Source organism: Protobothrops mucrosquamatus, unplaced genomic scaffold (assembly GCF_001527695.2).
Source record: "Protobothrops mucrosquamatus isolate PMUCROS unplaced genomic scaffold, P.Mucros_1.0 scaffold3175, whole genome shotgun sequence".
Taxonomy (NCBI): domain Eukaryota; kingdom Metazoa; phylum Chordata; class Lepidosauria; order Squamata; family Viperidae; genus Protobothrops; species Protobothrops mucrosquamatus.
Genome location: NW_015389174.1, coordinates 12752 through 34007, shown reverse-complemented (window position 1 = coordinate 34007; position 21256 = coordinate 12752). Strand labels below are relative to the sequence as shown.

Below are 21256 nucleotides of genomic sequence, written 5' to 3'. Positions count from 1 at the left end.
CGGGTGCACCATGGGCGGCCGCGCCGGCAACGGGGAGTGCCGACGAGGGGGGGTCCCGATCGCCGCCAGCCCCGCCGCCCTCGCATCCCAAGGTCTCCTTCTCCTGCAGCAACGAGGGCAGCAGCGGCGGCTCCCTGAAAGTGCCCGAGGAAGGTGCCACCGATGGGGCCAAGGTGGGGCTGGGCGGCGGAGAGCCCTGCGGCAGCCAGGCGAGCTTCATGCCTGACTGCCGTCCGGCCCGGGCTGGGGAGATATGTGGCCGGTTCGGCTTCCCGGGGAGCGATGCTCCCGCTGGCCGCCGCACCAGCCATGACTGCCGCCCAGCACGGGGAGACATGTGGCTGGTTCGGCTGCCATGGGAGCGGCCCAGGAAGCGATGCCCCAGCCGAGACTGGAACAAGTAAGCCGGGGGGGCGCACCACCTGCCCCGTAGCCACTTCGCGGCAGTGCTCCCCTTCGCGCTTGGCTGCGGCGGCCCGGGGTATTCCGTCCCGGCCTCGACACGCAGCGCCGCAGGGAACGGAAGGGAAGGGGGGAGGGCCGTACCTGGAGCATCACAGGCCGGGGCGACGCCGGAAACGAGCTGGGTGGCCGCGGTGGTGGCGGGAACGAGCCGGGCGGCTGCGGCGGTGGCAGGAACACGCAGCCCTCCCCCCTTCCCTTCCGTTCCCTGCGGTGCTGCGGCGGTGGCAAGAACACGCTGGGCGGCGGCGGCGGCAATGAGCTAGGCGGCAGCGGCGGCGGGAACGAGCCGGGCGGGGATCTTGGGGCTTCCCCGCATGGCTCCCCAGCCACATGCGCCTGAGACGGGGCCAGCCTGGGAAAGGAACTTCCTGTCCGCCCTTCTCCCAGGGGGCGGGGCACCCGGGCGCAGGGCCAATGAGGAGCCCTGCGAGGGGGCAAGTCCCATGAGAGAGAGAGAGAGAGAGAGAGAGACAGAAGTGCAAGTGCAAGTGCCTCTGTCTCTGTCTCTGTCTCTCTCTCTCATGGGACTTGCCGGAGGGCCATGGGAGGGCCGCATTTAATAGAGCAGGGAGGGCTGTTCGAGGGCCGGATTAAACCGGGCCGCGGGCCGCAAATGGCCCACGGGCCGGACTTTGGACATGCCTGCANGACCATATGTCTTAGATACCACCATATCTGTTGGTTGTGTTAAAAGGATGTCTAATTTTGTAAATGAACGGGGATCATGAAATAATATTTAAAACCTGGTTATTCCCCCAAGCATTGGGATATTGTGAGGTTAAAGTGACATGAGAATATTGCAGCTTGCATTGGAAAAGTGTGGTTGTGGTGCCAGGTTGTACTTTGTTTTATTTTTGGATTGTAAGCTTCCCACAGTTTGGTTTTAAGATGGGCAGTTATACAATAGATAAATAAATAGTTACATCTAATATAACCAATTAAAAAACAAATAGAATTTACTAAACTTTGCATTCAGCCCTGTGAGACTGAAAAAATTACTAACAAACTATGACGTTGGATTACTTACAAGCATTTCTTCTTTTTATAAAACCTGGGAATATTTTAAAAATTAAAATCACAGTTTTAAAAATGCAATTTCAATTTACCTTCCCCATGGCTAGGTAATCAAGGCCATCAGAGCAGTTGAAGACAACACATTGTACTGCAACAGCTTTAGCCAAATCTTTGGTGGTCTCTGTTTTACCTGTCCCAGCTGGACCTTCTGGAGCACCACCAAGATTTAAATAAAATGCTCCAATCTAAAAGAAAGACATTAATGGTAATATTTCAAAATGTAAACCATCACACTTGAGAACTAATGAAACTATATGTAATCGCATAGCTAACTTCAGAGCAGACCTGTCATTTCCTTTGAATCAATAATACAGTACATAGCTTTTTTGCTATTCCAAGAACAAATTCCCAATTCAAAACAAACTCATTTATATTTGCCATTTTTCACAATGTTATTTGAAGTTAATCAGAATCAGATATTGTATTTCATCAGGATTAGATAACTTGAGGAATTGCTCTATATCTACTTTATCTACTTATACATAAATTTCATTTCTTAGAATCATAGGGCTGAAAGAGAACATTAGGCCTTTGATTCCAACTGTCTGCTCAATGTAAGAATTCAAATTAAAGCATCCATTCAACTACAGATGAAAATATCCAGCAAAGGAGAAGTCAATACTGCTATTAAATTAATAAATTTAAGAACAAGTGTAGAGTATTACAATCTCACTCTTTAATAACAGAAATTCTGAGAACAACAATATTGTTCAAGGTAGCTTCAAAAATGCAAATACAACTAGGATTTATTGTAATTAACTGACTTTTTAGAATCCTTATTAGAAACTGAATTTTTAAAACCTTACCAGAGTACGATAACATCTGTCTGTGAGAGGAGTAATAACGAGTCGAGGAGAATTGCCAAGATATTCATAAGCATATTTTACATTGCAATTGATGATGCGCACACGTACATTATCATATTCCCAGTAATATCGCAACTGAGCAAGCCATTGAAAATCTGTCTCCTTTAACACACCTAGTGGAATATAAAGAAGGAATATGTTTTAGGCGTAATATTTTTTTAGCAAGAAAACAGAAAAGGAAAACAATCCAAAAATAATTGAGACATATCTAAAATGACAGAATTATTATTTTAATAAAGAGAATTACTTTAAAAAATAATTTATTAAATAAGCAGGCAAAAATCAAGCACACAACAGTATGTATTATTTTATGGTGATGAATAAAAATTATGTTACATACCACTTTCAATCATTTCCATGACGACATCTCTAGCATGCACATCAATAGTGACCAAAGCACCCAATGTAGTCCTTGTTTGTTTAGACAACTTTCCTCTTACCAGCTCTACTATATCATTTAACTGATGTTGAAGAGCCTGATAATAATTCTTCAAACCCTGAACAATGAAAATGGAAAATTCAACTATAATACACACTTTCCTATGAATAGCTAAGACAGTGATGGCGAACCTTTTAGAGACTGAGTGCCCAAAAACCAGCCCCTCCCCGTCCCACCTGCTCCACCCCTGCCCCCCGCTCCGACCCCCCCCCCCCTGCCCCCCCACCCACAGGGCCACTCACCGCCTCCACGGCCCACTGCAGATCACACAGGCGGCCCAGCAGCACCATGGCAGCTACACTCTCCACCCGCACCTCGCAGCATCAACTGCGTGCGATGGAGCGTGAGGGTGGAGTCTTGTCCCCGCTGCCCGGCTGCCATGTCCTTGGCTGCATTGCTCTGTGCGGGCCGCGCCCGAGGGCGACCCTCCTCCAGGGGGGCTGCTGGTGAGGAGGGAGCCACAAGGGGAGGCGGGGCTGGGGTGACGGCATGCGTGCCCACAGAGAGGGCTCTGAGTGCCGCCTCTGACACGCGTGCCATAGGTTCGCCACCACTGAGCTAAGAGTTTCTCAGTATTATTCTGTTGTTTATTCCCAATTTCATCAAACATCAAGTTTTGCTATGATAACTTTAATAATCAAATGCTGGTCATGTACATTTCTGACTTTCCCTTCATCTATGCACATAATTTTCTGTACCCCCAAAAAATTAACCGGGAATTAATTTTTATGAATCTTATTACTTAATGACTAAATTGTAGGAATCTGCATTTAAATCTAAACAGAAAAGGTTTCAGAAAAGATGCTCTAGAGTTGACATGCAAGCAGATATACTTCCTCTTTAAAGCACCTTTTCTATTTTGGATCAGAGTAGCTGTATAACCCTACTACAATATCCAGAAAACAAATGTTGGATTGATGTTACTGTTCTAAAACTACTGAGATAAATAACTAGAGAATTTAGTACTGTAAGAATCTCCAGTGTTAATAAAGCCTTGAGACATAAACTTTTCTATATATGGATAAATTAGATTGGAAAGTTGAGAAAAAGTTGAGGAAGAAAACAATTACAAATTATCTGGCAGAACAAAAACAAAACTGTATAGATATATACATATAGTCACCAAAAGTAAAATTCTGCTTCATGGAGTGTTGACTTTTATATTTGTATTCATTTACATATATAACTGGCATCATTAATTCAACAGAGACTTAATATCATAAGCATCGTAGAATAAATATAACATGGCTAAAAAGATAATACAAAAATAATATTAGAAAAATTATGAGTCATAATAGTACCTCTGGGCCACTAGCTATGGCTTCATGAACTTCACTTGTCCAGAACATTTGTGAGACGCATAGAACTACCTGCCCAGGCCATTCTCTCACCCAATCCTTTCTTGGGCTTTCTGGATATGCCTAAGGTAATTATCAGTGTTACTTAGGAGTAATCATGATTAATAATATATTAAATTGAACCCAGCCACTAATTTCACAAAATGCAAAACCAAAGATTAGCATTACAATATCAAGGCTAAGCCAGTTTTCCCCCCAATTTTGGAATGGCTAATAGGTGAAGATCAGAGTAGCCACTTCCATTTTAATAACCATCAGCTATAAACGATAAGTAGTTTTGAGTGAGGTTACTGAAATTTGTTCTACAGTATTTACTACAGTTAGCTAAGATTAACTGTAATCTATCTCAATACTGATGACATTACTAGTTGAGTTTAATCTACGTGGAAAAAAAAACTTTCAAGCTCCTCCCTGTTGACTTATCTAAATCTATTCACCCTCCCATCTATTCAGCTTTAGTTTCCCTCAAAATGACTGAGGGAACACATCCAATTTAGTCAGATCTAATAATGGTACATATCAACTAAATAAGATTCTAAATATTTAACAGAAAATATACCAGTCTTGATCTTGTAATAACATCATGAATACTCCTCAACATAATATCTTCAACTTGTATTAGCCATTTTTCAACAGCTCCCCGAGCTTCAGAAGTTGAAATAGTTGAAATAAATTCCACACGTTCACCTTCAGTGCTATACATTGCCTTAATATCCAGATTTGGCCGAAAGTCAAGTTTAGCAATGCCCTCAAAACACTTTTTCAAGTGAGGCTGCACACGGAGAGGGTCTTTAGTCTCTGATAGTATCTCCAGCATCTCATCATTAGACAAGAAAAAAAAGCTAAAATAAATTAATAATGCATCAATTACTACAGTTAAGTATGTTTGCATAAAACACGAATTTAATATATAATCTATTCCAGCTTTATTAAAGAACAACAGAAGCATACCGTGGAAAGAAGAGACGCTTCTTCTCAAGATATGCATTCAATCCTTTCATGATTTTGTCAAGAAGATCATTACAGTTCTGAAGTTTTTCCAACAACCCTGTCAATGAAGTGGCAGCAAGAACCTAAAAAAGAAGAGAAAACAAAACTAAACCCTAGACTAGAATTTCTTGTCCAACAATTACATTGCTAAGTACATTTGCAACAAGGGCTTGGAAAAACCTATTACTAATTTCATATGTTAAAAAGTGGCAAAAATACATACACCAACATGCTCTTCATAGAGCCTCAGCCTGTTTAAGTTTCTAAACATTTTTTCATTAATTTCATGTGGCTGAAAGCATTACACAGTTGAAGATTAAAGTAATGTTCTTCCATATGTCTACCAAAAATGTTATTCATGCAGTATTTATAAACGATTCTAGGTTCAGAAATTTTCCCAGGCATCTGACAAATATTAATGTTTAAACATGGATCAAGTAATTAAAAATTAATTAAAAAATGGACTGTGAGGGGAAATCGATAATTATTTATATTGGTATTTACATCCATCTCTCTACATGCACGACCCAATTGCCATATTTTGCTAAGTTTCTGGACATTGCCTTGCAGTAGTCAAGCAGTCAAGGAATAGATTTGCACAATTACCAGCTGTGCATCCTAACCCTAAACCAACTGTGACAATTCATTAGTTAGTTGCTCCTTACATCAGAGTATGATCCCATTCTGAACTGAATGAGCCGCAAATTCAGACCTTTGTTTCCTACTAACAGCAGTATTATCTGATGACTGTTTTGATTTGTTAACTTTCATCCCAGCCTATTATCAAACTTAGGAATTGATTAAGAGTGCCAATTTTATTGTATTATTTAACATTAAAATATTTCTATTTTTGAAATTTCGGTGAGTGAATCATAATTATAGATTATAAAGCTTATTTCATTAAACGTCCTTTAATAATTTTGAAATAATGATAAAAATAATTAAACATTCCATTGTGCAAAGTCATTTTTCATCAATTGCATACTAATTTTTGTTTCATGTGAAATCTGACTTTTAGATTTGGGAATAGAATTTTTTTTCTTTATGTAGATTTCTCAATTATTAAGTAGCCACCTGTCATATAAAGAAAGCGGGTATATTTTTTGCAATATATTCAGAATTTTTAAAAAAAATACATTTCTGCCATTCTTCTGTTTCACATAGCATGATAAGACTTTCAGTAATGGCTTTTTGCAGCTACAATACCAGGCTACATCACAAAAGAAAAGTCACTGAAAGGTTTTGTGCACAGCTTACAAATATGTGGTATACTTATTTCACCTAATCAGAGCAGACTCTTCACTACTACTTTACCTTCGGATCTTTGACACAGTATTTCATAATATCTCTCCAATACCTATCCACAGTCTGGAACTGGCGCCCTTCCTCTGGCATTTGTTGCATAATGTCTTCTGAAGAAAAAATTGGTTCCAAGTAAAGCCACTGAGCTTGCACTTTTAACCATTCATCAATAGTCTCTTGAATTCTGATTAAGCGTTCTTCCCATTCCTAAAAATTCATTAAAATTTTAGCACAGAGTATCTTTATATATCATATATTATGAAAAGCAAAGTCAAAACCAGAAAAATGGTCAACTTAAATTGAAAACTCTCTTCCATTCATTTAAATTGGGCTACTTTAGAAATTCCTTATGTCTCATCTATAAATGAGAGCGGGCAATTCTGAGTAAAGAGATAGTCTTCGAGGGAAATCTAAATAAAAGATACAGTAGTAGGCAAATCTTATATTTTAAGAACAGCATTCCTAGAATGCAGACATTACCACAGAGAGGTTTTATCTGCAAATAACTGAAAGATGGGACACAATGTACCCAAGAACTGGGTGTGATTCTCACTTTTTCTAGTTTTAGAAAAGGATTAAAATGTAATTCTTGAACCCAGATTTTGAAAATTATGATTGTTTTAATAATTACTTGATCATCTTATTTCTGTCTTCATTGTTCTACTTTATCTTATTTTTGTATCATTTGGAGTGTCATTTCCCATTCTCATTCAATCAAGTGGAAGGGCAGGACTCTCAATCAATCAATTAATCAAATACTAAACAGAATGTATGAGGGAACAATGTTTCATCTTGACAGAGTGTTTTCAACCACATAGGAAATGAAATCTATTTTGTCACTTCATCTTGCTCTGATGTTTTAGCAGGAGCTCCAGGAACTACTTTTGTGAGTATAACTATGTCTCTCCAGACTTCTATTTTGGTTACTCAGAATAAGATGGGTGAATAAGGGCTTAGAGTGAAAAGAAGTAAAAGAAAATAGCCTCTTTATTCATACTTTTATCAAACTAAAGCACCCCTTCAAAACTTTCTGTTGACCTAATATTTAAGAAAAATTGTAATGTTTAAGATTTAAAGATTTATACCTTTTAATGTATGAATTATATATTTATATATATATATTAAATGAATAACCTACAACAGTTTTATAAATTATATTTTGATTACCTTTGATTAAAGATTAACTCCAGAGCAAATTTATCAAGAAATGTGGGTCAACAGTTTAAAGATATACACACATCCAGAATTAAAAGAGAATAGAGAAAGCAAATACCTTCATTTGTTTTTCAAATGGCTTAATGAATGGTGATCCCCTCATTGTTTGAGTTTTTACAATCTGATCATCTAGAATTGTCTGGATTTCATCAACAGCAGACAGAATGTTAACTCCAGTCTCACGATATAAGCTAGTTTGGAAGAAAATTGAATCCCAGGTCTCCATCATATTGTGCATTGCTTTTTCTAGTGAAAATTCCTATACCATAGAGGAAATACATTGTTTTATTATTTAATTCCCTTGTATATTGAGATGTTGAGTTTAATAGTTAGTGTTTTATCATACCTTACTTGCTCCCATACTTATGACTTCAAATTGCTCTAAGTAAGGAGTTAGATTCTGCTTTAACACTTTTCTTAAGGTACTTCCAGAATCTGGAGTTAAATCATATCCAACAATTTCTGACATTTGGTTCCAATGACGAGCTTTTATGCCTGGATTACAAAGGATAGTCACTAAGGGGATATTTTCCTAGTTGAGAGAAAAAAATTAAAATGTTACTTAAAATTTGAAATTTATTTAGGAATTTTGGCAGGTTAGCTGAAAGCACATATTTATTTCTGCATATATACTTGTGCACATACTGTCTCTCATACATACACTTCTAATGCAAATTGCTTATAATTTTCAGAAGACATTGGCCCTAATTGCATAATACCAGTCCAGTCAGTCATATCTCCTTAATAGTGATCCTGGCAGCTCACATCTCATTTAAATGGGTCAAATCTCAACATTTTGGCAATGGAGATTCCACTTACACCTTCTTCAGGAATTGCCTGATGTCCCATGATCCTTCACACAGAACAGTATTGAGAAGAAGTCTGGAAATCACCAGTGCCTTCTTGACAGGTGCTAATAACACCTTTGGAATGGTTAAACCAGTGATGGCGAACCTTTTAGAGACTGAGTGCCTAAACTGCAACCCAAAACCCACTTGTGCATCGTCGAGTGCCGAGTGGGTGTGGCCCATTGGGTGGGCGTGGCCCACTGGGTGGGCGTGGCTGCAGTGGTAACGGCAGACTGGGTGGGACTAAAAAGTTCAATCAATCAATTCCAACTTTGCAAGATCTTTTTTTCTCCCCGCGAGAAGTTGAAATTGATTGATTGATTTAACCTTTTTTTTTTTGCACATGGCGGTGGAGGCCTAAAGGGAAAAGGTTTTATAAAACCCAGCTGAAGACCTAGGACTGGGGTGACTGCACGCGTGCCCACAGAGAGGGCTCTGAGTGCTGCCTCTGGCACCCGTGCCATAGGTTCGCCACCACTGGATTAAACTATAATGTGGTTACTAGCAGGACAATCCAGATGTAAGTTAGAAAGAATGTTAAAAAGTGTAAAATGTAAGAATGTATAATGTTTTAGCTTAACTATCTGTTGACATATTTTGGGTTTTAGGTGATAGGTTCTAGGCCATAACCAGTAACCAATAAGAATGAAAACTAGTGACCAATGCAATTTGTGGTGATATCTAAAGCACAGTGGTCAATCAAATCATAGAATCTCATGCCCCAGACAAAACAAGAGCTTTTTATTGAGTACTATGGTATAATTCTATGCTTTTAGCCCTTTCTCCCAAGATGCAGAAACAGGCCATTTGGAAATGATGTGAAAATGTGTCTTCTTCGAACTCTTTTCCTTTATTAACTTTCTATGTACTTTTGTTACTATCATCCAAACCTGCAAACTATGTAAGAATCTTGAATCTTCATGTAAGTAATGTTAAGATTAAATATTTAAAATATTTATACATGCTTACATTGGAAAAGGTTTGGAATTTAATATATTTTCTGGTAAATTGAACTAGTACATTTTTCCATCAGTTATGCCTTCTTTGGTCCCTAATTTACCATTTCCACAATTTAATGATTTTAAACAATTGCAGTGCAACTACTTCATTTATTCTGTTTTGAATTTATGGACCATTTTATAACATGTTTTTATCATTTTTATACCAGTCTGCTATGAATCTAATAAACTTTCAATTTATTTTCTTTTTTGGGGGGGGGGGAGGGAGAAATCTCATTTCAATACTTACCTTTCATTGATTTAGTAGATTAACCCAAGGTAAAGGATAAAAGAACACAGTTTTTGGGTATTATGCTTGATTGATTTATGTAGCCAGCAATATGTTTTATAATAGACACTGTGCATTTCTAACCACTCTGTCGTCTCAATTCTTCCTCTTTGAGACTGACTACATGGGCTAGGCTGTTGTTCCACTTTTGACTGAGTTAATATTATTATCGTGGCTCAGCCGACCAGGGAAGAGCATTTAAATCTAAACCTTACTTGAATTAAATCTGCTCTTCTATAACTTCTTCATTCACTGGATATAACAGTTTGTATAGCACATTAGTTTTGCCCATGATGCAATTCAGCATATTATGGAAATATCACCATTGTTAAAAATTTCTGAGTGTATCTCAGCATGTACTTTTTAAAACTTTGCTTTACAATTAAATCACTTACTTTGAAATCTTTAACCTGCTGCATTACAGCATTACACATTGAAATAGTTGGACTGTCCTTCTTTTCTTCCTCTACTCTCTCTTCAACTACTGCTCTTCGCAGTGACTTTTTTCTTTCTATTTCAGCTTTCTTTAGCTGTTGTTGAAAAAATCTTAATGTCTTATAAATTTCTCGAAAAAATTCATCTACTTCACCTTCCATCTTTTCTCCATTGAGATCTAGAAAAGAACCATCCATCCATCTAAAAAAGAAAAGAATGAAAATATATTTTAGATAGGGATTTATTTCTTTACTTGCAGGCCACACCTATCACCAGAGTTAATTCCAGGAAGCTTACATATTATGGTTTAAAAACAGCAAATTAAAAGCAATAACCAAGACGAATGTAATATGTGCAACACACTGAAGAAGGATAAATCAAACTCCATCTCTGTTATAAAAACAAAATACACTATCAGGGATAGATAGATAGATCATCCCATCCTACTGAAAGAGCCAGGCTTTAAATTTCTCACAGGCTCAAACGTCTCATAGACTTCTCTTTTGTCAGCTCCATAGGAATGGCTGAGCCACAGTCCAATGCAAACAAATCCAAGTGGCTTTTTCTGTCAGATGCTAAGCAGATTCTTCACAGCCAACCTTCAGATGTACATCCTATTTTTATTGTTTACTTAATAATAACTCAGAACTGAACATACCCTTCAGGGTGGGGTACAACTGAAGCAGAGTAAATGGGATTTTACTTTCTATGATGTGCAAAATATCCTTGTATTAATGCAGCCCAATACTGCATTTACCTTTTTGGCACTTGCACCATACTGGTGGCTCATATTCAGTTTCTAATCACATAGTATTCCCAAAACTTTCTTACAAGTACAGGTATAGGTATAATGGCAGTTCTATTGCAATTTTTATTTATTTATTAAGATTTAGGGGTTTTTTCCTAAGTGAAGAACTTAGCATTTGTGCATATTACTTTAGCCTATTTCTTTAATCTTTCAAGATCATTGTGCAGTTATTTGTTTTCCAAGGTATTTCTGTCACCTCCACTTCCTCAACTAAATCTTTCCCATAATTACTGTATATCAAAACAAGGACAGCTGATCTTTTGTTTTCCTCAAGCTTTGGAAGGAAAAAAAATAGCATAATTTCAAAAAATTGGAAGGCCTATGTTTTATGTTTGTATGAAAAATTTGCAATTTATGAGGTCATTGAGGTCCCCAAGACTAGAGTAAAGCCCATCTCAATGTCCTCCTTAAATAATGACACAGTATGGATGAAACTGATGTAGACCTGAATATTGGAAGGCAGCTCTATTATTCTTTTGCCTAGGAGGTTCTGTACATCTTTCTTGAGTAGTAGGAATGGGCTGTACAGTGAGAATAAATTGGTAGAGTTTTGCCCTCAAAATCTATTTTAAAATGCTTGTAAATAATTATTAACTCTCTCTGCACAGCTGGCAAAATCACTGTAATTTTAGGGGAGGTAAATTGAACTTTAAAAAAATCATTTACTATATTTCTCCTCAATTTTCTGATAATAACTACACTGAAGACCAGAGTAAATGTTCTAATCATTCTGTACTGTTGTCTGGGTCTGGGAAGAAAGGGGTTTGATATTATTGATGAAGAAGACCATTTTTCATCCCCAGATTGAACACTGAGTGCAATGGGAAAAACACAGCTATTTCTCATGTAACGAACAACAGTTGATAATTTCTGGATGCGTACCTTCTAATCGCTGGTTTTTGCACTAAGTACCAATTTATTTTGTAAATTAGAGGCAATGTGAATGCAGCACTGTAAAAATCCAGAAACATTGCCAATCACTTGCAATGACTACAACTTAATTACATTCATCTTAATTATACTTACACTAACCTAAATGATAATTAAAATCAAACATGTAAATTATAAAACAATGAAAATCACAGACTTTTTTTTAGCAAAAATCATACAACTGCTATGGAATTCAGATTTAAAAACTATCTAGATACTAGTTGCTACTCCCTTAAAATATTTGTATAACTTACCGTTTCTCAGTCCGCTGCCACTTCAGTATAAAAACAAAAAGTTTCTGATATGGCTCAGTGTTAACCTTTAAGGTCTCCAACTCTGGATATTCAGTCAGCTCCCAATTTAAAAGCTTCTCTTCTTTATTAATAAAAGTAACTGCTTCATCAGCATCTTGTATGCGTTTTTGCAGTGTTCTCATGTCAGTCACGTACTGAAAATAGATTTATCTATCATTAGAAATTTCAAATTCCAAAAAATAAATTGATCGTATTTAAAATTAAGGGATACAAGTACTTATAAATATAAATGTTTTTTTAAAAAAATCAAACAAGCTGAAATAAACAGATTTGTTCACTCATGTTCAGATTCTTGTATAAAAACCAGAACAAAGCAAGAAATCATTTTGGTTTACATTTATTACCACCTCAGTACTTCTTTTGAAGAGATATACAGTATATTCCTAATGTTCAAATTTTATTTTGTCAGTAAATTTCTTATAAATAAATACTTAACGTTAATTTCTATTGCAATTCCTGCATGAAACGTAGGTATACAAATGTCATCAGCCCATTAAATCATCTTGTAGCATCATCAAGATGCAAACATGGTACTATCCCACATATAAATCCAAAGAATATTAAACTTTTATCTCATCAACTATGGCTGCCTCAGGACTTTCTACTTTGAGGCTAACATCTTAATGTTACCATTCCAACAATGAAATACATTTATGTTTATAGTAGAAGTAGCAATGTTTTAATGGAATTGTCAGGAATAGAATTTAATTTACTAAGCATTAGAGAACATCAAGATTCATCAGTATAATTTTTTGTCCTCTGACAATATAGATAGTTCTTTTTTGCTACTATTTTACACTGTGTATCTTTCTTGTGCGAAGTCCAAGCAAAAATTATTCCAAATGTCACAGACCTGTTGCATGCGGTCCAAATCACAGTACTCTGTGAATTCATGCATACGACGAATCTGCTTTTCTACTTCCATTATCAATTTCTCACGTTTGGCTAATAATTCAGTTTCACCCTTCCGTTTAGACATTTCTATAATCTATGAAACAAAGAAGAAGTGGAGTGCATTTATAGATAGCATTATCTAACTTCATTAAATCACACTGAATCAATTCAAACATACCATTTGTGAGTTATTTGGTCTGTAATAGTAAATTTGTTTAACAGCAGTCTTCAAACTTAAGAGTTGGAAGCTGAGGTACTTACAAAACTGTATTTTTTTTTCTCAGACAATATAGCATGTAAAATGGTTAAAAAATGTATATTTACTTCATCGTTTTCATCAAAGATAGGGTTAATATTTTGAGGCCACAACAAAACAGTTGCATTCAATGTCAAGTCTTCTGGTTCAAATAAATAAATATCCAAAAGATAATTCATTCGTCGCTGGCATTCCTATAAAATAAATTAAGTAGTTTACTTCTGCTTTAAACAAGATGTAAATTTGAAGAGAGATTGGGCTCAATTATATGATTGGATATATCATTCCAACACTTATTACTTTTTCCCAATTAGGGAAGAAAAGCTCAAAATAATATATTTCAATCTTCTCAAAATGACTATAAGCAGCTAATAATTCTACCCACCCTTCATGTAAATGGACTTAAGCTCAACCCCAAAACCACCAACTCTAATTAAAACATTAAAAAGTCATTATGTGTAAACAAACCAAAAGTTCATACTATAACGGTTGTGTTTGAAATTATGCTGCAATGACTAGATGTTAATACTTATATCTTACAATATAGGAGAAAAATCAAGATTAGCTGAAATTAAATTAACACACTTATCTGCCACTTAAAAACCAGGTCTGCTAAAATAGTTACCTTAATCCTTTCATACAACTTCTGGATACCTATGGTTTTAGCCTTGTCTATAAAGGCTATACTTTCCATCATTTCCTCTGTTGTCTCAGGAACTTTTAATGCACGTTCTTTAATGGTTTCAAATTCATTACATATCCTAAAAATAATTTTGATGTGAGTTTTACACATTTTAGATTTGTAACACAATTCTGTACATTTCTATCTCTAGTACCTTCAGTACTGTAGTTGCTACAATATAACTTTTATGTAAAAATAACTATTAGTGATCATTACATCGAAGTGCATATTAAACAGACCTATACATAGTACTTAATTTTTAAGTGCAACAATGAAAAATCAATCTGTCAGAAAACAATATAGGTAATCCTCAACTTATAACAATAATGAAGTCTGCCCATTATGGTCATAAGTCATGATGGTCATAAAGCAGGTGACCAACCAGATTTTACAACTTTTACGTCACATTCCATAAGTGAATGCCACAGTCATTAAGTGAAGTCATTGTTCGCTATGGGTCAGTTTCCTTGCAATTTGGAAGTAAATGCTACTTTTCAGCAATTTTTTATAAAATATGATCCTGTGTCTGAGGATTGCTGCAAACAGCCATAAATGCAAGTTGGTTGCCAAACACCCAAAATGCAGGTGGAAAGGGGGGGGGGCATTGGAACTTGGAGAGGTCTGTTATAACTTCAAATGGTCGCTAAGCAACTGATCAGAAGTGAAAGGGTACCTAAATACAAAATGAAAAATTAACAGTGCTATATACAATATGTGGCAATATTTTTCTAAGTAAGAGATAATTTGTAATAAAAAATTACTCACATGTTATTTTCTTCTCTATGATTGCAAGCTAATAAATCCAATAATTTATATGCAAAGCTTTTTGCTTTTTCACATAACCCTTGCTTCAAGTCATCACAATCTAAACGCACCATAGGGAAGTGAGCTATCATTGGCAAGCTCATTATTTCCGTTGAAAGGTTTAAAAATTCATCTATAAGCTTCAAAACATAATTATATTTGTTATTTTACGTACAGATGCATAATTGAATACAGTTGAAACAAATATTTGGAAGAAAGTTCCATTGAACCTATTAGAACTTTTTATGATCAGTTTAGTCTCTAGATTATGTAAATAAAGTACTATTTTCATTATACAATTACTTGCAAAAAGCACTGATGGGAGCTGCTAGCATAGCATTCTGTTTTTCTTCATGTAAGTGACATCAAGCCTATTCTAAAATACCAGCCTCTTACTGATTATTCATACATCATCAAAACTCAAAAATATTTTTTCTTTAAGAATTGTTTTATTCATATCCAAAATTCAAATCATATCACATATAATGGAAGTGCTCTGGAAGCAACAAAAAGATCCTGGGAACCATAAAAAGGGTGCTGAAGTTTCCACACAACTCATGGGCCATCAGTTGCCCACATTTGCACTAGATGAACTAACTGCAGGGATACAGTGAAGGATGCACATCTGTCATCAACATTAAAGGGAAATTCAATTGTGATTCCAGGCACTATTATACAATCAGGTTATGGAATTAAGGGTGGGCATTTTGAGGGGACATTTTGTCTTTTGTTTCAGGAAAAAAACTGAACCTGAGTGCCTGGAACATAATCACAAACCAAGCTATTACTCTATTAGCACAGCATATTCGTTCCTAGCTTACCAAGCTACAGAAGATGAACAGTCTTCATTTCTTTTTTCTTTTTTTGTAAATTATATACAAGCTTGCTGTTCTGTGGCTTGACTGGGCAGTTCAATTTGTTTGGTCATAATATATAGGCATTAAAGCAGGGGTAGTCAACCTTGGCTCTTTTATGACTCGTGGACTTCAATTCCCAGAATTCCTGAGCCAGCACAGCTGGCTCAGGAATTCTGGGAGTTGAAGTCCACGAGTCACAAAAGAGCCAAGGTTGACTACCCCTGCATTAAAGTAATATTAAATTCACATCTAAATGCCTGTAACTTGGCATACATATAGTTCAAGGTATCATAATTACTACAGTCATGTGGTAAACAGCATATAGGTTCAACTATGTGACATCTATATAGCCTAAAATCGCAGCATTGATTAGTAATAGGCTTCTGGACCTGATTGAAAATCCCAGTTTTGACCTTTAAAATGCCACATGGATTGACACCAAGGTACCTGTAGGACTGTCTCTTCCAACCAGAATTAGCCTACCATGTGGATTCTTCCCAAGAAATACTGTTCTGGGTACCCATCTCATGTGAGATTAAGAGGGGGTCCATTCTTAATGACAATTTCACCATTATAAAATAGGTAATAGGAGTCCCACCTTGCTTCTATTATGAAAAGTTAGCCTGTTCTACTGGGAGTTTGGTGCAGAGATGAATCAGGATTGCTTGTGTAATTTTTGTAAAATTTGTGTAATTTTTTTAATGTACTGATGTTTATTTTCAGTACAAAATATCTTGAATCAAAAGAAGTTAGAGCAGTATAGAGCTGTAAAAACAAAACCCAAAACAAACTGCAAGAAAAGGCTATAAAGGAGACATCTAAATACAATTTCTTCAAATCGGGTTACTTAGTTTTTTTGTCAAAATATCTATGGTACTCTCATAATAGCTAGAAATGTGAAATCTGGCTGTCAGGGTTGATTTGAGAAAAATATACCAGGAAAAAGCAATCAATCATCTATGGTGGGCATCATAATAGTACTTGTTTCCCTTAGAGCAGGGGTGTCAAACTGCCGGCCCGCAGGCCGGTTTCATCATACCAGAGCCGCGCCCACCCCATTGCCGGAAATGGCAAAAAAAGCTCCAATATGTTGCATGACGTCACGTGACGTTGCGAGTTTGACATGTCTGTCTTAGAGCCATCAGGGATTGAGGAGGTATTTTAAGGGAAAAAATGAAAAGTTTAAGCCTTACAAAGATTTAAAGCACCATAACACTTAAAAAATCTTGGGGGGCGGGGGAAGGCCAATTTTCCCAGTTAGAAGGTAGAAGTTTAAGGACAAAATTGGAACTATACGTCTCTGCAAAGATTAAAGCACAAATTTTGTCTCATAGATCATCCCCTAAGGCTCAGATGGAAGTCATGATTTGTTGAGACAAAATATCATTGTTTTTCAACTGAGCTGACATAATTCAAATAAGAGTCATGGCATTTTATTTGATGTATATTACAGAACAAAAGCCAGGTGTACGGTACTTATAAATTATACAATTATACAAATTACCTCTGCATATTCATCAAAACTGTGCTCCTCAGCTATAAATTTTGTAATACGGTCATCTGCAGCACCATCTACAAGCCAGCCATATTTTTCCACTGTAAGAAAATGAAGATGAGAATTTGACAAAAATAAAGCAAGCAAAATGTGCTTTCCCCACCTATTTTTGGCTTGTCTATTGCTTCTGGCACTGTAATAAGCCAATTTGTGCATCAGTGGATTGTGTGCTGGTCTTTAATCCTAAATGATCTTAGAATTCTCCTGTAATAACAGTCACCACAAATGAACAGCAATTTTATTAAGTTTGGAAAATGACTTTGAAAAGAATCATTGTAAACCACTCACCATAAGAATCAAAATGTGCTTTTGCACCTTTCAAATTCTCATTGATCGCTCTCTTCAGTACAGACGAAGCCCATGCTATAACATGGTCAGGAAGTTCAGTGTCAATAGTTGTTACTATGTTTGTACCTCCTAACCATGAATGTATTGTCTGGACATTCTATTCAAAAGAAATTCAAGGATTATTTATGGCTTTTAAGAAATCATTTCATAATATGTAATACTATTTACATACCAGCTTGTTCAACACAAACTCATAAAAATTACTGTAAACATTAATGTACTTATCAGCTTTACAGTAACTGAACATTTCTGAATATGCTTTCAGAGTAAAACTGAATGAACACACTTGAATTGCTTTTGACCAAAGAGAATGACTTCTGAATAAACATACACATGAACATATTGCATATCAATCTGCTTCTTCACTAAACTTATCACCTTTTACTTTCATTCCAGAAACAAGTGAATATTTTCAAAAAGAGATCACCACAGCAGTTCTGTGGAACATCCAACTGTATGAAATGGGCTATTTATGCATCCCTAGTCTTTACAAATCAAGAATCTGAGAAAAAATTTAAATTCTTTTTTGTATCATCAATATGCACTCAGAAATGCACCTTTTGTTCTAGCAGTAACAATAACACTTAGACTTATATATAGCCCCAAAGTGCTTTACAGCACTCTCTGGGCAATTTACAATGTCAACAATTTACAATATTGCCCCAACAATTTGAGTCCTCATTTTACCCACCTCGAAGTTGGAAACTGAGTCAACTTTGAGCCCTGGAAATTGCCTGCAATACTGCATTCTAACTACTGCCACTAGTAGCATCCAGGTTTTCATGGAATACTATTCTGAAAGATTTCCCTTTTTTTCCTAGTGGTGCTCTGCATATGGTATCCCAAAGATGCTTTTTCACAAGGCAACTGGACTTCCTTCTTTTTCTTTGAAGACATTTCACTTCTCACCCAGGAAGTTTCTTCAGCTCTGACTAGATGGTGGGGAATGGAAAGATTCATACACCTTGCAGACAGGTGGTCATTTGCATTCTTTTAGCGAGTCATTAGTGCTATCTTGAGGCTTATCTGTGTGTGCACAAATGTGTGTGGAACTTCTTGGAACTGTTGAAAGGACTGTGTTGTAGGCTGGAGATAGATGATGTCACATCCCTCCCCCTCTACAATCCAGTCCTTTCAACAGTTCCAAGAAGGTTCCACACTAAAAGAATGAAAATGACCAGCTGTCTGCAAGGAGTATAAATCTTTTCATTCCCCACCATCTAGTCAGAGCTGAAGAAGCTTCTTGGGTGAGAAGTGAAATGTCTTCAAAGAAAAACAAGAAAGTCCAGTTGCCTTGTGAAACAGCATCTTTGGGATAACTGTGATCTGGATGACTGAGAATCTCCATAGACACTGCATATAGTATATACTTCTTTTCATATTTAGAGCAGCCTTATTCATAAAACAGCACAATAAATCCATTCACATATTTTCTATTTGTAACACCTAAAACTAGACTTTACATTGAGGAATAAAGTATCTTAAAATTGACATTTTTTTCTCTCACACGAGCCTAGTCTCTCCTTCCAATGGCAATATCTCTAGTATTCCATTTAATAGGAAATCAAGCACTTATTTAGTCTTCTTCACTTCTGGTTACTATAGACTATGAGTTGTTTCACCAGATTATTTCCGGAGCAGATTCACAATTCAAACAATGTTTACGTTTTAACTATTAAGTGCAAGAAAGTTATTTTTACGTTCATGGATAATGAAAATCATTTAGCATTGGATGTGAGGGTTACAATCATCTGTGCATTACCTGAAAATATCTGAAATATATGGGAATTTAAATTAGAGCGGATGTGTATATTAAGCAATATAAAATTTACATATTTTATCAGATTATTGTAAAATAGATAAAACAGAACCTGCAAAGTTTGTGCAATCAAAGTAATAATACATAAGATGGTATCTTCCAGATCTGGAAAGCTAGGATAAAAGTCCATTTTCTCATCATCAAAAGTCAATTCCATTCTGAACAAAGGCAGCCATCTCTGATCTTCTAAGTCAAACAACTTCACATAAGCTTCAACAGTTCTTTTTAATAACTCCTTCAGCTAAAAGTAAGGTTTAAAAAAGATTTCAGTGCACACAATTAAAGCAATCTTAAGCACATCTTCTATATTGACTTGTTTATTCACAACTTCCATAATATAAATATGTATATTTTGAAATTCAAATAAAACAGGAACATTCACATAACTCTTGCAATAATCTCTCATATATTCAGATTCATAAACCTTTCACAAAGTTTTTTTGAAAGAAAGATTTTTTATGAATGATCTGAATTCTTCTTCTGCTAAGGTGATGGAAAACAAAAATTCTTAAGATGCATACATAATGCTCTACAGAGATCTGAAAAGTCATGAAAAAGAGACCTGATTAGACATAAGTGTAGTCACACAGTTATAGAAAGAATCCATTTGATCAGGTTTCACACCCTCCAGTGCTTCTTTTCTGGTAAAGAGATTGATAACCCTTGGATACCATGTGTTTAATATCTTTTCTTCTGTTTTTAAGCATTTTATAGAGACATCATTTTGAAGGGATTCACATTCTACTGGGCCTCTTGACCTGTATCAATTTAAGAAATGAAACGTTAGGCAAATTCAATGGACAACAAATATAAAACAAATGTACATGTTAACAGTTATAAAAAAGCCAGAGTCCTTATATTATTTGTGTATTTTTGATCCTGATTTAAAACTCACATAAAAAATAAGTGAAATTTGCAATAAAGTATTATGATGTGAGTGTCATAATTCTGGGGAACTACAGTTACATTATTCCACTTCCACTTCTCAGTTTTTTCATATTTTCCGCTACACAGTCACATTCAATCTTCACTAGGATTCTTTTTAAATTTTCTTTTCATAAAATGGAATTTATTTTTTCCTGATTGCTAATAAGGAAGTTTTCCCAAGCTTGTTCATATTCCTTCTTGTCTATACATGCATCGCTCTGGCTATGTACAATCCCTCTGGAGAATAAATTCATAATTAATGTGGAGAAGAGACTATCAATTGTAGTAGATATTATATGGTGTGTATCTTATATCATCTTAAGAATTCTGCAAATTAATTGCCAAATACTAAAACATTCAAAGTGAATTGTAAAAACTATGTTATTAGTGATATATTTTACCAAAAGAAAATAACAATTAGAATTATGCATATATTCTGTATTTAGAAAATTAAATCCAGAACTATAAATGCATATATTCTGTATTTAGAAAATTAAATCCAGAACTATAAATATTACCTGAAACAAGATACATCTACTACAAGTAACTTGGAAAACATTCTGTAACCAATTTCAAGGAGAATTCTTAAAGTTGGATGGAGAATATGTAAATTTTCAAAAATCTGCTTTCTTGCTTGTATGAAACTTTTATGCCATGGTCTAGAAAAGTCCAATCCTCTACAAAATAAACAAAACAACAATACTAAATACATGGGAGAAAAAAAAGAAACAATATTACTTTGATTAACAGACAACAGGGAAACATTTTTCAATTTTAAACTCT

At 35.9% G+C, this 21256-nt stretch overlaps 1 protein-coding gene across 1 annotated transcript in view; it reads right to left on the bottom strand.

Annotated features, from left to right (window-relative positions):
• The window catches only part of DNAH12 (dynein axonemal heavy chain 12), a 95759-nt gene that overhangs the window by 61842 nt on the left and 12661 nt on the right, over positions 1–21256 (bottom strand). The window contains exons 7-26 of the mRNA XM_029286246.1: positions 20992–21150; positions 20109–20304; positions 19599–19787; positions 17668–17824; positions 17329–17420; positions 14929–15107; positions 14107–14242; positions 13550–13675; positions 13185–13319; positions 12272–12465; positions 10240–10480; positions 8056–8241; positions 7768–7968; positions 6507–6701; positions 5154–5275; positions 4762–5044; positions 4146–4265; positions 2746–2902; positions 2346–2518; positions 1572–1724 (exon numbers count right to left, since the gene is read on the bottom strand). Of these exons, the coding sequence (XP_029142079.1) occupies positions 1572–1724; positions 2346–2518; positions 2746–2902; positions 4146–4265; positions 4762–5044; positions 5154–5275; positions 6507–6701; positions 7768–7968; positions 8056–8241; positions 10240–10480; positions 12272–12465; positions 13185–13319; positions 13550–13675; positions 14107–14242; positions 14929–15107; positions 17329–17420; positions 17668–17824; positions 19599–19787; positions 20109–20304; positions 20992–21150 (3394 nt within the window). The remainder of the gene's footprint in view (positions 1–1571; positions 1725–2345; positions 2519–2745; positions 2903–4145; positions 4266–4761; positions 5045–5153; positions 5276–6506; positions 6702–7767; positions 7969–8055; positions 8242–10239; positions 10481–12271; positions 12466–13184; positions 13320–13549; positions 13676–14106; positions 14243–14928; positions 15108–17328; positions 17421–17667; positions 17825–19598; positions 19788–20108; positions 20305–20991; positions 21151–21256) is intronic.